Source organism: Triplophysa rosa, linkage group LG8, assembly GCF_024868665.1.
Source record: "Triplophysa rosa linkage group LG8, Trosa_1v2, whole genome shotgun sequence".
Lineage (NCBI taxonomy): Eukaryota > Metazoa > Chordata > Actinopteri > Cypriniformes > Nemacheilidae > Triplophysa > Triplophysa rosa.
In genome coordinates this window covers 13337427-13353620 of record NC_079897.1, presented here as the reverse complement: position 1 = coordinate 13353620, position 16194 = coordinate 13337427, and the positions used below count along the sequence as shown (strand labels likewise).

Genomic DNA, 16194 nt, shown 5'->3' with positions numbered 1-16194 from the left:
TTAGTATACATTTTTCTGAGCCTGAAACAAAAGGCAAAAAGTGGACAACTGCTTTTATTTTAAAACATTGACTGCCGAAAACAATTTTTTTTTTCTGAAATGCTTTTATTATCAGGTTGATATATTACCGATAATATGAAAAGTTACGAATTATCGGCCGATATTGATATGGCCATAATATCACGCCTACCATGCATCCCCAAATGAAACCCCTTACATCCTAGCAACTGCATAACATGACAATTTTCGTCTTCTTTATATAATATAAAGCCAAATTTCAGCTGTGTGCAGTATATGGTAGTTGACTTTATTTGCACAGTTGTTGATTTATTATATAATTTAACTTGCTTTTGGACCTTATTTCCGCAGGTTTAAAATAACCTGATCCTAACCCAGTTTCAGATGAGAATACAGTTCATTCATATTCATGAGTCTGTGCTGTGGCTCACTTCAACAAGCTGTGAATGGTCATATGTTCCTGGGGCATTCAATTGTCTGGATGCCCTTTTTCAACAAATCTGCATTGAGAGGGTCTCATTGATGCATACAGTATAGTGTTGGATTGTTTAGGGGTGTAAAGATTCCCTCTTACCCTGCACCTCGTTCAGTCTCCTACTCCTACCTAACCCTAACAACAATGGGCCATTTATGTCATAGGTGACATCTGAGAAGACCTCCAGTGAGGGCAGGTGGTCACCCAACGCTATAGGACAGTTTAGAAACTGTGTCTTAAATTAAGTAAGATTTTAATCACTTACCTGTGGGAACACACGGTTCTGCTGTGCGATCTCATGTAGTGTTTAAAAAAACTGGAAAATAATTGGTTGCGTGGCTGCGATCAGGGCAGCGATGCTACCCCGAACGCCCGACTTTCAAAGCAAGGTAAGAACCCTTGCTTCTCATGTTTACATCGCTTTTTCAATGTTTCGATACGAAGAGTTGGTGTGTGACGCGCAATGTGCTAAAGTTGTGTGTTTCATGAATTGTAATTCATGTTACTGTGGGCCTGTTATTCTTTTTCCTTCTTTTCACAATTTTCTAAATTGTCTAAATCTAAATTAGACACGAGGCCAACTGTTAAAGAGCATGAAAGTTACCTTGTTAATAATGCAAAACTTATTTATTCATGATTGGTTTTACTCCAATTCTGTTGCAGACTTTTTATTACGTTGTTTATGTCTCATTTGTTTATAATTGTGTCAAAACAGTTATATGTTTGCAGTTGGTCAGCTATATTTTGCTGTAGTTTGGCTCTGATAAATTTATTTCAGACAACAGCATGACAGTAACATCCATGTATCCTGGCTGTGCTCCATACCTGCAAGCACCACAAAACACAGTTTATTAAAGAGACAGTTTCAAGTTTATTTGTCATGTGTACAGATGGTGACAGCAAGTACATTGAAATGCTTATTGTGAGGTACAGTGAGGTACAGCCACAGTGTTTCATGCATTTTGACTTCTTTATTATGTTAAACCTGCTGGCTTCTCATGCTTGACATGGTCAACTTGTCAAAAGTTTTTTTCGAATATGAAATTCCATTTCGTAACAACTTTTCTTAGTCCCGTATTGGACAATTCTCTCAGAAAAGCACGCCCACGCATCAACCCGCGAGAGCGAGATGAAAGAGCATGCCCACGCGTCAACCATGGAGAGTGGAAGAAAGAGCACGCCTATCAATGTGCTCCTTCGTTCACAAAGTTCAGCTGTGTTTGTTTGTTTACTGCATTTCGGTGAGGAATGTTATATAAACGGTGGATATAACGTTGGATTTGCAGATTGTTTCAAACTGATAGATGGAGCAGTCCCAGCGTTAAAAGATGCCGGTCATGAACGCGGATCTAGGGGTGGGGCCAGAGGGGCACTGGCCCCAGTTGAAATCTTATGGGCCCCTGAAGTTCCCCTGTCCTCTCAGGGCCTCTGCAGCCTACACCTGATATGCGTTTTGGTCGATTGGATCACAAGTGGCTAACTTTAAAGGGGAACTCCGACCAAAATTCTGCCATTACTTACTCACCCTAAAATAGTTTAACATGCCTAGGACCTCCGTTTTTCCCCAGAACGCAAATTAAGGTAGTTTTGGAAGTTTTGGAAGCTTTCTGACTCCTCCATAGATTGCAACGCAACCAAACACACTAGCCACATGACAGTGCACCCGGTGTCAGCATCGCTCGATGCATGCGCGTTCTGACCACACAGGCTCTACGTCAGAACGGGCATGCGTCGAGCGATGCTGACACCAGATACACTGTCGTGTGGCTCTCGGGAACGCGCGCTGGAAACTAACACTCAAATCAGGATGTTTTTGAATATAGCTGTTAGTTTCGTTTGTTTGCGCACAAAAAGTATCCTTGTCGCATTATTTTAATTTATACTGAACCACCAGAGTCGCATGGACAATTTTACAATGTCTTTATGCACTTTCAGCGCTTTGAAGATTGGTTGCATTGCAATCTAAGGAGTCAGAAATCTTCCAAAACTACCTTAATTTGCGTTTTTGGGAAAAATAGAGGTCCTACAGATGTTAAACTACTTGAGGGTGAGTAATTAATGGCAGAATTTTCATTTTTGGTCGGAGTTCCCCTTTAAATACAGATGTAAACGGGGTGTGAACGTTTTGAGCTTGTCGACTTTCTACCACTTCCAGAAGAATTCGAATACGTATTCGACCGGATTGTGTTTGTGGTGTAGACGCTCATGCAGTTGGAGGCATTCGAGCAATTCAATTCAATTCAATTTTATTTATATAGCGCTTTTCACAATGTGCATTGTTCCAAAGCAGCTTTACAGGAGCAAATAAGAAAAACACAGAAAGGTAAAACACAGCACAGTGCATGGTGTTTATAGACCAAGCAAGATCATTATAATAAATAATATCTAATAAATAAATGAATAAATAAATAAATAAATGCAGTCTCCCGGTGAGCAAGCCAACACTGCACTGCTCTGCTGTGGCGAGGAACCCAAACTCCAATGCTGAATAATGGAGAAAAAAAAACCTCGGGAGAAACCAGGCTCAGCCGGGAGGGCCAGATCTCCTCTGACGTGTCATAGCTGCACTCAGTGACCCCGACCAAAGCCACCGAGCAACGTCCACGAAGAACAGGGAGAGCCCACGAGCCGCGACCCAGGAAGCCCCACCCGCCGAAACCGTGCAGGTCCAACCCGGTCTCATTCCGCGATCAACAACAGACAACAGAGGAACAACCAGGGAAAAGTAGTAATGGCATAATTAACTTTATTCCTCTGTTGTCCGACATCGACCACAAAACAAGACCAACCAGACCAGATCCACACAGTCCCAACAAATGAAACGCCCCGAACCACAACCAACAAGCCCCCCCACTCCCTACAACACCCACCCAGCTACCTCCAATCAAAGTCACTGAGTGCAGCCATAACTTCAAACTGCTGTCGTGTGATGTAAGTTTAGCATTAAATACCAAGTATTGTAAATTTAGCATTTATGTGACAGGTAGTCCGTCTTTGCTCTCGGTTGGGGATGGAATTGTCTGAGCTGGGCCGGCCAGATGGTCGCCTTTTTCTTGGGTGGTGATGGAATTGCCTTGGATGGAGCTGGATGGTCAGTCAGTCCGCAGGCTCTCGCAGGAGGATGGCACGGGATTTTCCGATGTAGCTGGCGTAATCTCTAGTTGTGGATGGGCATATGACGTTCATCTGGGCCTGGCGGAATCTCTCCCTACCTCGGGATGGGCATCCCGAGGCGAGGGCAGAAACAGAAAGAGAATAATTAGCGTAGCTGCTGTTCATTAGCTATGTATTAGTGAATGCTTGGCTGAAAAGATGTGTCTTTAATCTAGATTTAAATTGGGAGAGTGTGTCTGACCCTCGAATAGTATCGGGGAGGCTATTCCAGAGTTTAGGTGCTACGTATGAGAAAGCTCTACCCCCTTTGGTGGATTTAGTTATTCTAGGTGTTATCAAAAGTCTGGAGTTTTGAGATCTTAGAGAGCGTGATGGGTTGTAGTGTGGTAGAAGCTCTGTTATGTAGGTAGGGGCTAAACCATTTAAGGCTTTATAAGTAATTAAAAGAACTTTAAAGTCAATACGATACTTAATGGGTAACCAGTGAAGGGTTGATAACATTGGGGTTATGTGATCGTATTTTCTGGACCTGGTTAGAACTCTGGCAGCTGCGTTCTGAACTAACTGTAGTTTGTTTATTGATGATGCAGGACAACCACTAAGCAGTGCATTACAGTAATCAAGTCTTGAGGTCACAAATGCATGAATAAGCTTCTCTGCATCAGCCACACATAAAATATTTCGCAATTTGGCAACATTTCTAAGGTGGAAGAAGGCTGTTTTTGTGACATTTGAGATGTGATTTTTAAATGACAGGTTGCTGTCTAATATAACGCCAAGGTCTTTAACTGTATTTGTTGGAGTAACAGTGCAGCCTTCAATTTGCAGGTCATAATCCGAAATATTCTGCTCACGTGTCTTTGGTCCGATAAGTAATATTTCTGTTTTATTAGAATTTAAAAGAAGGAAATTACAAGTCATCCAATGCTTTATATCGTCGATGCACTCTGCCAATTTGGATAGTTGGAAGGAATCATCTGGTCTTGATGAGATATATAGCTGAGTATCATCTGCATAACAGTGGAAGCTAATTCCATGTTTTCTAATAATGTTTCCAAGGGGCAGCATGTATATGGAGAATAGCAAGGGTCCTAAAACCGATCCCTGAGGTAATCCATAATTTACTTGCGTTAGATTTGATGATTCCCCATTTAAATGGACAAATTGATGTCTGTCTGATAAGTAAGATCTGAACCATTGTAGTGCCTGTCCCTGAATACCGGTATAATTGTGTAAGCGATCTAGAAGTATTTTATGGTCTACAGTATCGAACGCAGCACTAAGGTCGAGCAGGACTAGGAGTGAGATGTTACCTTTATCTGATGCTATAAGCAGGTCGTTTGTAATTTTAACGAGCGCAGTTTCAGTACTATGATGCGGTCTAAAGCCTGACTGGAATTTTTCGTGTATGTCATTATTTTGTAAGAAAGAGCACAACTGAGTGGACACTACTTTTTCTAGTATTTTAGACAGGAAAGGGAGATTTGAAATCGGTCTATAGTTTCCTAGTTCATTGGGGTCTAAGTTTGGTTTCTTGATAAGAGGCTTAATGACGGCCAGTTTAAAGGCTCCTGGGACATGGCCTAGATTAATTGACGAGTTGATAATGTTATAAATGGGCTCAATTGCAACGGGTAATAACTCTTTTAATAATTTAGTTGGTATGGGGTCTAATAAGCAAGTTGTAGGTTTAGATGTTGCAATAAGTTTAATTAAATCTTCCTGTTTTATAGGTGAAAAACACTGTAGCCTTTCTTTTGGGGCGATGGTTGGTACTAATTTATAGGACAGACTTGGAGGTTGAGTTTTTACTATTTTGTCTCGTATGTTTTCGATTTTCTCTGTAAAAAAATTCATGAAATCATTGCTACCAAGGTGCGGCGGAATACCCAGGTCAGGTGAAGTCTGTTTATTTGTTAGTTTAGCAACTGTACTAAATAAAAACCTTGGATTGTTTTTGTTAGTTTCTATGAGGTTACGGAGGTGCTCAGCCTTTGCTGCTTTTAGTGCCTTTTTATAACAGTTTGCACTCTCTTTCCACGCAATTTTAAAGACCTCTAATTGGGTTTGTTTCCATTTGCGCTCCAGTTTACGTGTTTCTCTTTTAAGGGCGCGAGTGGTGCTATTGTACCATGGTGCTGCGTTTTTCTCATTAATCTTTTTTGACTTCATAGGTGCGACAGCTTCTAATGTATTAGAGAAAATAGTGCCCAATTTGCTGGTCATGTCATCGAGCGATTCTGTATTTATTGGTATGGTTATTAAAGGAGTCAGATCTGGCAAGCTCTTTGCGAAACTATCTTTAGTAGTCGAGGTAATTGTTCTACCCTGTCGATAACGAGTTAAACGGCTGATTTCTGCAGTGCGCAGTGTACATGTTATAAGATAGTGATCAGTGACATCGTCGCTTTGAGGTATAATATCTATATTGGTTAGATCGGCTCCGTGAGATATAATCAAGTCTAGTGTATGATTAAATCGATGAGTGGGTCCATTGATGTGTTGTGTTACTCCAAAAGAGTGTAATAGCTCTGTAAACGCCACTGCTAATGCATCGTTAGCACTATCTACGTGGATATTAAAGTCTCCGACAATTAGTACTTTATCAACGTTAACCAATAGGTCCGATAGGAAGTCCGCAAACTCTTTCAGAAAATCAGTGTAGGGACCAGGGGGTCTATACACTGTAGCCAACGTACAAGAAAGCAATGGTTTTTTACTTTCGTTTGGAACAATTATGTTCAACGCAAGCACTTCAAATGATTTAAATTTATGCTCCGTTCTCTGAGTTACAGTAAGAAAGTCTCTAAAAATTGTTGCGACACCGCCACCTCGACCAACCGCACGTGGCTCATGCATATAACAGTAGCTTGGTGGTGTACACTCATTTAGACCGTAATAATCATTTGGTTTAAGCCAGGTTTCGGTAAGGCAAAGCATATCAAAATTGTTGTCTGTGATCATTTCATTTACAATAACTGCTTTTGAATTTAGTGATCTAATATTAAGTAGGCCGAACTTTATGAGTTTGTTTTGGTCGTTTATTACATTGTCCTCAGGTTTAATCACGATTAGATTTTTTCTCTGAGATTTGGCTATTTTGTTATTTTGTAGTATTATTCGGGGGACAGACACAGTCTCTATGCATTTGGAAGCAGTAACATTTATAACAGATGAGTGGGAGGAACACAGACTATGGTTAAAGTTTTGACTTACCGCTGGGAGACGTAGTCAAGCGGTGCGTAGCGTCTTTGAGATGTTGTCAGACAGAAGAACCGCTCCGATGCTGCTGGGGTGCAGGCCGTCAGGGCGGAAGAGCCTAGGTCGCTCCCAGAACAGATCAAAATTATCAACAAAGAGCAGCTTCTGTTCAATACACCATGACATCAACCATTTATTTAGAGCAAATAGTCTACTGAACTTTTCATTCCCTCGTCGGTAGGTAGGAAGCGGCCCTGATACGATGATCCTCGCTGTGGGCGATGCGTTGCGTACCGTCTCGATCAGACTCCTGAAGTCCCTCTTCAGGATCTCCGACTGCCTCATCCTGACGTCATTCGCCCCCGCGTGCAGCACGACAGCTCCGACGTTAGCATCGTCCTTCAGGATCGCAGGTACCTGCGCAGAGACATCAAGAACACGGGCGCCAGGAAAACAATGAGTGTGCACCTTACCTTTAGTGGAGGAAGCGCGTACGTTCCGGACGATTGAGTCTCCGATGACCACAGCGTTGCATTCCGTCTCGCAGAGGGCGGCAAAGCGGTTCCTGGTCGGGATCTCGAAGACCGGTGGCGGCGGTTGGGTCATCGCTCCAGTCCTGGCTCGCGCCTTTCGCCGTGGTTGTGCCGGTGCAGGAGTGAAGTTCATTTGGGCTGACCGTGTTCTCGAAGCCTGGGCTCTGTGCAGAGAAACACGCGGAGTAGAAGTGGAAGGAGTATTAAAATCGCGATGAAAACTTACCGCGGATTTGCGAGCGTCGGCTCTGGATGTTTCCAGCGCCGTTTTTCGTTCTCGCAGCCGTGACTGCTTCTCTAGTAGATCCTGGATCTGCTTCTCCACAGCCTCCAGTTCCGACTGAAGTGCGATCGTTTCCTCATCTGCACACAGAGGTACAGACACATCTGAAACATTAGCCATCAGTGATTTAATAATGAGAACAGTGTGTTAAGCAGTAAGCAGGCAGGCTGGGAATGCTAACAGCCTGAGGCTAATAGCGAGTGATCCGATAAAAATAAATTATCTGTGCGTTTAAATACGATTTTGGTATGGGATATATTTAAGGATATGTTTTACCCTCGGAGGATAACAATTTAAAACACAAGTCTTAAGATATAACAAGAATAAACGATGTATTAAGAATAAATTTGAAAGAGCTCCGACTCAAACCACGCGCTCTCAGCAAACAGAGCAGCCACAAAAGACCGCTTACTCTCTGCGCGCTAGCCAGACAGGATTCAAACTTAACCTGCTAAAGACCTAAAAGGTTGGTGTAAAGAAAAAAGCGTACAAAGCACAATGTTTTCTCACCATTCCAGACTTCTAACACACACCTACAGTGTTCGGCGCGGTCTCGCGGCTGTCAAAGCATAAATAGAAATCACTGCTTTCAGTATGTTTTTCTGTCGCGAGCGGCCCTGGTAGGTGTATGCGTTTCCGGGGGTCATCCTCGGTAGTGTTCGAGGCTGTTGGCGGCAGCACCTACGCCTGAGGTCCCTGATAGCACACGTACATCTGGCAGACATCTATTTGATGTCTGCATTTTCATCTGCAAGACATCTGGCAGATGCTGTTTGCTCATCTGCCCTACATCTCTGAGACGTCTGCTGTCAGATGTCATATAGACCTCTAGAAGCAGGGGCGGTTCTGGGGGGGGCCTGAGGGGACCCCCTAAATCTGGAATCGTTTCTGGAATTTTTTACCACAACCGAGCAATTTCGGGTGCAATGCACAGTTTGTCCTGCGAGTGGCAGTAACGATGCTTGTGTGCCAAAAGGAAGATTACGCAAGCAAGCATATCGCTCATTACAAACAATGTCGAGTCTGTGCGGCTTCAGCAAGATTACGTCTACATCATACAGGTAATGGAAATATTTTGTAAAAATACAACGAAAATGCATATCGTTACACATCATATTAAAATACTGACCTATATTTTCCGGTGTTGCGCATGTTAAATCTACATATAAAGCAGTCGTGACTCGTGCCTATACAAAGAATCAGCTGCTGCCAGAGAACGTGTAACGCACTAAAGACATTTTATTTGTTAATGAAATGAGATCAAATGCAACTTACATTTATTGGGGTGAGTGTTTGATAAAATGCACTTTTGCCTTATAATTAAAATAAATGGTCTGTCATTCCCAAGGAATTAGCAGAGTTCAAGTAATCAATACAGTTTATTCTATACTGTCCTGTATATTACTTGTGGTGTATTTGAGAGTCGAGCTTTAGGTTTCATTTACACATTTTCATAATTTTCCATTTGCAGTTAAAATGAAGAGAAAAATTCTAAGGATAATGTCCTTTTTTAATAAGAAAACTAAAGATAATAGTCAAGGCTGGAGAAAGCAGATGCTTCTGAAAAAGTGTCAGAAATGCACAAAAGCTTAGAGAATGAAGAAAGTCCAATAGAACAGAGGACCCATCAGCAAGGTGATTTAGTTGTGCAGAGAGACAACTTTTGTAACCCTGAAATTCCATGTGAAAAACATGAGTTTTTACACGAGTATTTAGTTAACATGGCATTCACATGAAAGTGTGCCAAAACCACATACAGGTGCTGGTCATATAATTAGAATATCATCAAAAATTTGATTTATTTCACTAATTCCATTCAAAAAGTGAAACTTGTATATTATATTCATTCATTACACACAGACTGATATATTTCAAATGTTTATTTCTTTTAATTTGATGATTATAACTGACAACTAATGAAAATCCCAAATTCAGTATCTCAGAAAATTAGAATATTACTTAAGACCAATACAAAGAAAGGATTTTTAGAAATCTTGGCTAACTGAAAAGTATGAACATGAAACGTATGAGCATGTACAGCACTTAATACTTAGTTGGGGCTCCTTTTGCCTGAATTACTGCAGCAATGCGGCGTGGCATGGAGTCGATCAGTCTGTGGCACTGCTCAGGTGTTATGAGAGGCCAGGTTGCTCTGATAGTGGCCTTCAGCTCTTCTGCATTGTTGGGTCTGGCATATCGCATCTTCCTCTTCACAATACCCCATAGATTTTCTATGGGGTTAAGGTCAGGCGAGTTTGCTGGCCAATTAAGAACAGGGATACCATGGTCCTTAAACCAGGTACTGGTAGCTTTGGCACTGTGTGTGCCAAGTCCTGTTGGAAAATGAAATCTGCATCTCCATAAAGTTGGCCAGATTTAAGACTAATCCTTGTTGGTGCAACCCACCCTAAATCTCTGTTTATCATCAAAAACCTGCATCATTCTCTAACCTAACTCATCTTGTGTTTTGTTCAGAAATCTGGTAATGCCAGTGTACTCGCCCCGCTCAGCACGGGCCTCGAACTGGCGTCGGTCCAGATGGGAGATGAGGCTAAAGACCGCATTCGGGGAGTGAGCTTTACTTGCACAGCTCTCTCTCACTGGCCTCCATTACACCAGCAGCAATTGAAAAATGAAAAAGAATTGCGCACTATACTTGGCCCCCCTCTGCTTTAAAAAAAACCTAGATCCGCCACTGGTACGTGCATAAGGTACACAACACACAAATTTATAGTGAATCAACAGTTATGCAGGGATTAGTATCCATAAAGTATTAACTTTAGTATCCTAACCCACACCCCCCCCGGCACGTGGAGGTTGTCTGTTTTCGGAAATAATCATACAGGTGTATCTCTCTTTTATAAATGTGATCGAACAAAATACTCTTCAAAGATACGAAGTATGCAATACTCTATAGGTACTCAAGATTAATATGAGATTGGCAGAAACTGTGTGTTACATCTGCTTTAAAGCTGTAAGAATGACTTCCTAGAAACAATGTCTTTAAAAATATTTAGCATGAAATCATGTTGGCATTCGCCTAAAATGTCATTATTGTTCAATTGTTTGACTTCTTTAAGAATTTGGTTAACTTGTCAATCATTGTGACAATTATTCTCAATCCAAGACCTTGACATCCATAATTCACAAAATGCAAAAAGATTATGATTGTCATATTTGCTCTGAAATCACTTGAACAAAAATAGCGATACTCTATGTTGTTATGGGCTGTCACGTCCATTTGCAGATTGATGCATGAGATCACTGTTTGCTCATCTAGAAAATCTCCGGCACTAAGGTTACCCTTTTATTTGTCTGGTGTGTTGTGTTGCTAGGAGATCGTTGGCGTTCAGGCGTTATCATTTATTTCCAGTTGTTTTGGCCATCATGCTTGATGGAGCACTAGCCTGTCATTCCAACCCGTTCTCACTCCCGACTCGTCACATATTTACACTCGGTCAGCGCCCCTCGGCGTCACTTTTGAACGTGCAGGGTACCCCTTTGGCGTCGTTTTTCGAAGAACAGGGAACTGCGTTGCTATTTGCTAAATGCGCCAGACCGAGATGCGTGCAATTCTTAGCATTTCATAATTATTTATGGTTTAAATATTTCGTAGCACCTAACCCCAACCTCACCCTAACCCTAACCACTTCTCAGCCATTTAAAACACAACACGCGAATAAAAGTACAGTCACAGGTATTTATTGCACAAACTGACCAAAAGCATTACAAAATATAACAAACAACTCGTTTCGAAGACCTTTTTGCACCAAAGCCGTACAATAACTTTACATGAAGATGCCATGTCTCATCAAAGCCAACGAAATGACGCGATCGGTCACGAGACACGGGAGAGCCAATGGCATCGAAGCTGACGTAACTTCCTCTGGCGGCAATATTTGAACGTCGTTCCTTCACTGGATTTGAGATTTACGGCGACGGTGATTGCTTTCGCATCTGTTCCTCATACAAATCGATCGTTTCGCGTTGGTACCCTTGGAATATCTGTATTTTTGAACGACATTGTGGCTGCTTGTATAAATAAACTGTTACATTACTTGCTCAAACTGTGAAAATGTCTGAATAGCGTCATGTAAACACAATTATCCTGGCCATTAAACTTAAATTAAACCCCGAAACATCATCATTGCAAATTATATCTAATATACATTTTCATAATAACGGTAAAATTCGCGTGCCCTTCACGTCGAAAAACGACGCCAAAGGGGTACCCTGCGTGTTCAAAAGTGACGCCGAAGGGCGCTGACCGAGCGTCAATATGTGACGAGTCGGGAGTGAGAATGTGTTGGTCATTCCCACACTAACCCAACACTCCCATTAGCTGCCGAGGTCAATTGCTGTGTTAGCTTCAGCCTGCCCAGGCTTGTTAGCCGCTGTTTGTGTGGTGTGTGACCCTAAGATGGGCTGTAAATCTTGATTCTTCATTAAAGTCCCCCTGTGGAAAAAATCTAGTTTTTAATGTTGTTTTTTTCAAAGGGCAGTTTTTATTATTAACGTATTAAACGTTAATGCATTGTCTTTTATATCAAATACTTACAGTACATTTAATCAATTAATTAAACCAATAAGAATAATGATACATAGACAACAAAAGCCATCTTTAAACTGCAGAGGTTGCATCTTCGATGGCTTATTAAGACTGTTTAATGCTGCTCAAATGTGCCATAACTGTTTACAAAACAATTGTCTAATGTTATTAAAAAATAATTTTAAGTGCATAAAGTACATTTTAAAATTATAAAAAAATAAAAAGGATGAAAAGTTTAAGGCTGTTTTGTTTTTAAACTGAAATTAGTCTGAGGAGCATGACATGTGTCATAAATATAAAACAACAGGCACTCATTACAGAAGACTGCAAGATCGGGAATATTTAGAAAACAATCAAAGAACATTCAACTCCACTAAAACCCTCAATGACTCAAGGTTATACAGTACATGAAAGAGTCCTGCTACTCTGCACAATGAATGCACGCCCGGTGATCAATGGAGGTGCAGGCAGTTCGGGTGGCCACAGGGGTGCTGCCCACACCGAGAGCCAGACCGCCATCTTGGCCGTGACGCTGGAGCGGGAGAACTGGTGATGACGACCGCCGTGGTCGTGACGCTGCAGTGCTGGGGGTGGCGGCCACCATGGTCGTGGCGAGGAGGCTGTTCACAGTTAGCACGACCGCGGCATACAGAGGACGCTTGCATTCTCCGATCCTCGTGGCCATGTTGGGGAACACTGGGAGGGCCACTTCAGCCCGACACTGGCACCCCCAAAATATATTTGGGGAAAGTCCAGGGATGAGGCCGCCGCCCAGGCGCAAGCTAGCGGCAGAGCCACGCCAGCCACTGCAGTGGCCTGAAGGGAATCCTCGGAGGAGGAGCCAGGGGAAGCCTTGCAAGCAGAGGCAGGGGATGCCTGGCAGGTGGAGTCAGGGGTTGACAGAAGTGTCCATCCGATCAACACTCACGAATCTCGGCGGAAGTAGTAGACCATCCGGGTATTTCTTGACTACTGTTTTTTGCATACTGAGGTTTGGACATACTGGCCGTTTCTCAATTCCAAGAAAGCAAAGAATGGACTTGTGTCCTTGCTAGATCGGACTTGGCAAGTTCAGACTCGGGAGTTTGAACTCGTGAGGACAGAAGGCACAGTCCGGTTATATTAGAAATGGAACACCAGAGTACTTGATGCTTCACTCAGTCAAATACATGCAATGCTATTTCACTTAATAGCCTATTTATTTTAATGTAGCTTTAGGTTTAAACGAAATTAAATTAAATAAAATGACAAAACACAATAGTGCTTCCTGTCGTTTTTATTTTAAAATATTAATATGTGATTCTGGCAACATGACTGGTCTGATTTTGTTTAGAATAAAATGAAATATGATGCAAAACACAATGCTTATTATAAAGTCTAGGAAGTTTGTACAATAGAGAATATAACAATCAAATAATTTAGTCAAAAGTAACGTTGCTCCAGTAGGCTCCGGTTCAACATTAAATCAAAAATAGAAAGTGAAACTTAACTTTGCCATCAGTTAAAACGATTTTCTCAGAAACAAATAATAGAGTTATAAGACCAAAGATTGCCTGTAAGCATATACCCAAAATTGATTATATCTCATGTTTTAACTACATCACTACAAGGACATCAGAGCCAGCCGTGAGATTCCCAGAAGCACTTCCCGAGGTGAGGCTGCGTTGGGCGGGTGTTTTACTGCTCCATTGCCATTGCTGCGCAAAGCATGTCGGGAAATATAGCGTCACAAGTTCACACAAGTCAACACAACACAAGTACAGACAAGAACACATATTGAGAATTCATGAACCATACTCATTTTCGGCGCAGCGTGAGTCTTTATATAGTTCATGTGATGAGGGTGAGGGAGCGTGGAAGATCTTGGGAAGTGAAGTCCAGGTGGAAAACGGCAGAGTAAAACACCGGGAGGCAGACAGGGGCAGACAAGACCTGTCACAGTTGTGTTTTGTTCAATTTTGGTTTTGTTCTGTGTTCCCGTTTGCCTGTGTTTGTTCATTAGTTTCTATGGTTGTTAATTAGTTCAGCTTCACACCTGTTTCTGTTCTCCATGATTACGTTCATCGTGTATTTAAGCCTTGTCTTCTCCTTAGTTCAATTGCCGGTTATTATTTTGTGTTACCCTGTGTGTGTGGATGCTCATTCGTTTTCTCCTTGGAAGTATTTGGAATAAATGTGTATATTGGATTATCTTCTTCGTTGTGTACTTCGTATTGCACCACGTAGCATGACAGCGACAGTCGTAGTTTATTATGCAGTGAAATATCTTCAATACCTTTTATCTTGCATTTGGATGGCATTTTTTTCACCTTGGTATAATTTTTCCAAGGCCTCTGTTAATTTACGACCCTATGTAAACATAATGTATGTTAGGAACCAATCTCTCTTATTCAATTGATTATCATGCTAATGGAGCCTAACGTTAATTTGCACAATGAAAAGTTGTTCAGGAACCCTAAACCCAAGACTTACTGTAAAATATGATGGTTCTTTCTTGTGTATCTCCTAATCATCGTATTCTCTCGTGCAAGTGCACTGGGCTGGCGAACGTCAAAATAAAGACTTTCACGAGAGGTGAAATCAGATGTCAGAAATCAGAAATCATTGTTGGAAAATCTGTTAAACCATGAGAATTACTTAGGATAATGTCTTTAGCCCTATTCGCACGGGATTAGTATTACCTGGGGACCTCTAGTCATTTGTAATAATTGCGGAGGTTGTCTGTGATCTTATTCCTGCGTGAATCGGCCATGTCTGTAATTTTTAAAGAAAAAATTCCCCTGCAAATTACCTATCATATTTTTTGACGAACACCAAGGTCCTGTGATAATATTAGTCCCCTGCGAATCAGCATCTCTATGATTTGGTGGGCTTGTAAATCATTTTTCAAGGTTTTATCCACCGTTCGTGAATAATGGAGGCTGTGTTGAAGTGTTTTGATAGTATTTCAGGTGCTGGGTCATATCATACCTGCCAACACTGCCGTTTTGGCCGGGAGTCTCCCGTTTTGTTATTTCTCCCGTGAAACTCCCGTAACTTGATCGTGAACTGACAGAGGGAGATCCTAGAACGCGATCGCGGGTCTGAAATGCTGACAGGTGCAACTATATATACAAACTATACGCAAAGCCTTACCATCATATCTGGGAAATAAGTCCTTAAATTTTAGTAAAATCACAGGCTTTACTTATCCTGTGCGAATGTGCCACATGAAATACAGATGTGGGGAGGTAATTTCTAAATCACACGAGGTCCCCAAATAATACTAATCCCGTGGTAATAGGGCTTTAGTCAGACTCTGTCTTATGTGGAGCACAAAATAAGATATTTTGAGAAATGTCTCAATGGTTCTGTGTCCATACAATGGAAGTCAATGGGAGCCAATGCTGTTTGGTTACCAACATTCTTCAAAATATCTTCTTTTGTGTTCAGCAGAAGAAAAAAGTCACACAGGTTTAAAATGAGATGATAAAGAATACATGATAAAAGAATGATCGTTTTTGTGTAAAACTATCAATCTAACTGTTGAATCTGTATTTGTCTTGAGGTTCCTTGAACAATTTACAGGAGAAAAAAATAAGTTGGCTTAGTCTCAAAGCATCTATTTGGTGTGAACGGCAATATTTGGTTACACGTATTGTCAGGAAACTTAATTTGAAATGTTTATCGTCTTAGATTGTTCAAGAAAGTGGCCCTTGAAACGAAGACTTAGTAAAGTTCCTTTATAACACATGAACTAAAATACAAACACGTTTCTTGAGCATCTGTATCCAGCCCACAAAATGTAGCTTAGTTTTTTGGCTCATTTTTGTTTTTTACAGTGTTACCTAGCACCCCAGCTAAGCAACTTTTACTGTCTCGGTCTGGTTTGAGGGGCCAAGACTGCTCTGCCCATTAAGAGCTTTGTTCAGCCGCGTTTCTTTTATTCTGTATGGGGGCCCTAAAACGTCTCAGTTTTTACTGTCTTGGGAAAACTAGAGACACGACAGAGCCGTTGTGAAGGTCAGGTGTGCGAAGGTCG

The 16194-nt window shown here is 41.6% G+C and overlaps 2 protein-coding genes across 3 annotated transcripts in view; one reads left to right on the top strand and one right to left on the bottom strand.

Moving 5' to 3' along the window:
• Positions 1 to 16194, top strand: part of dnah5 (dynein, axonemal, heavy chain 5) — a 186372-nt gene that overhangs the window by 4718 nt on the left and 165460 nt on the right. The gene's annotated exons all lie outside the window — the stretch shown is intronic.
• Positions 6723 to 8006, bottom strand: LOC130557786 (uncharacterized). 2 transcript variants are annotated; one of them, XM_057339811.1, is made up of 3 exons: positions 7568 to 8006; positions 7304 to 7505; positions 7010 to 7225 (listed from the first exon to the last, which is right to left on the bottom strand). In XM_057339811.1, the coding sequence occupies exons 1-3, from the start codon at positions 7742 to 7744 to the stop codon at positions 7197 to 7199; spliced, it is 408 nt and encodes a 135-aa protein (XP_057195794.1). In that variant the 5' UTR covers positions 7745 to 8006; the 3' UTR covers positions 7010 to 7196. The 2 variants fall into 2 exon arrangements, with proteins under 2 accessions (XP_057195793.1, XP_057195794.1); XM_057339810.1 differs by having other exon boundaries at positions 6723 to 7225; positions 7304 to 8006.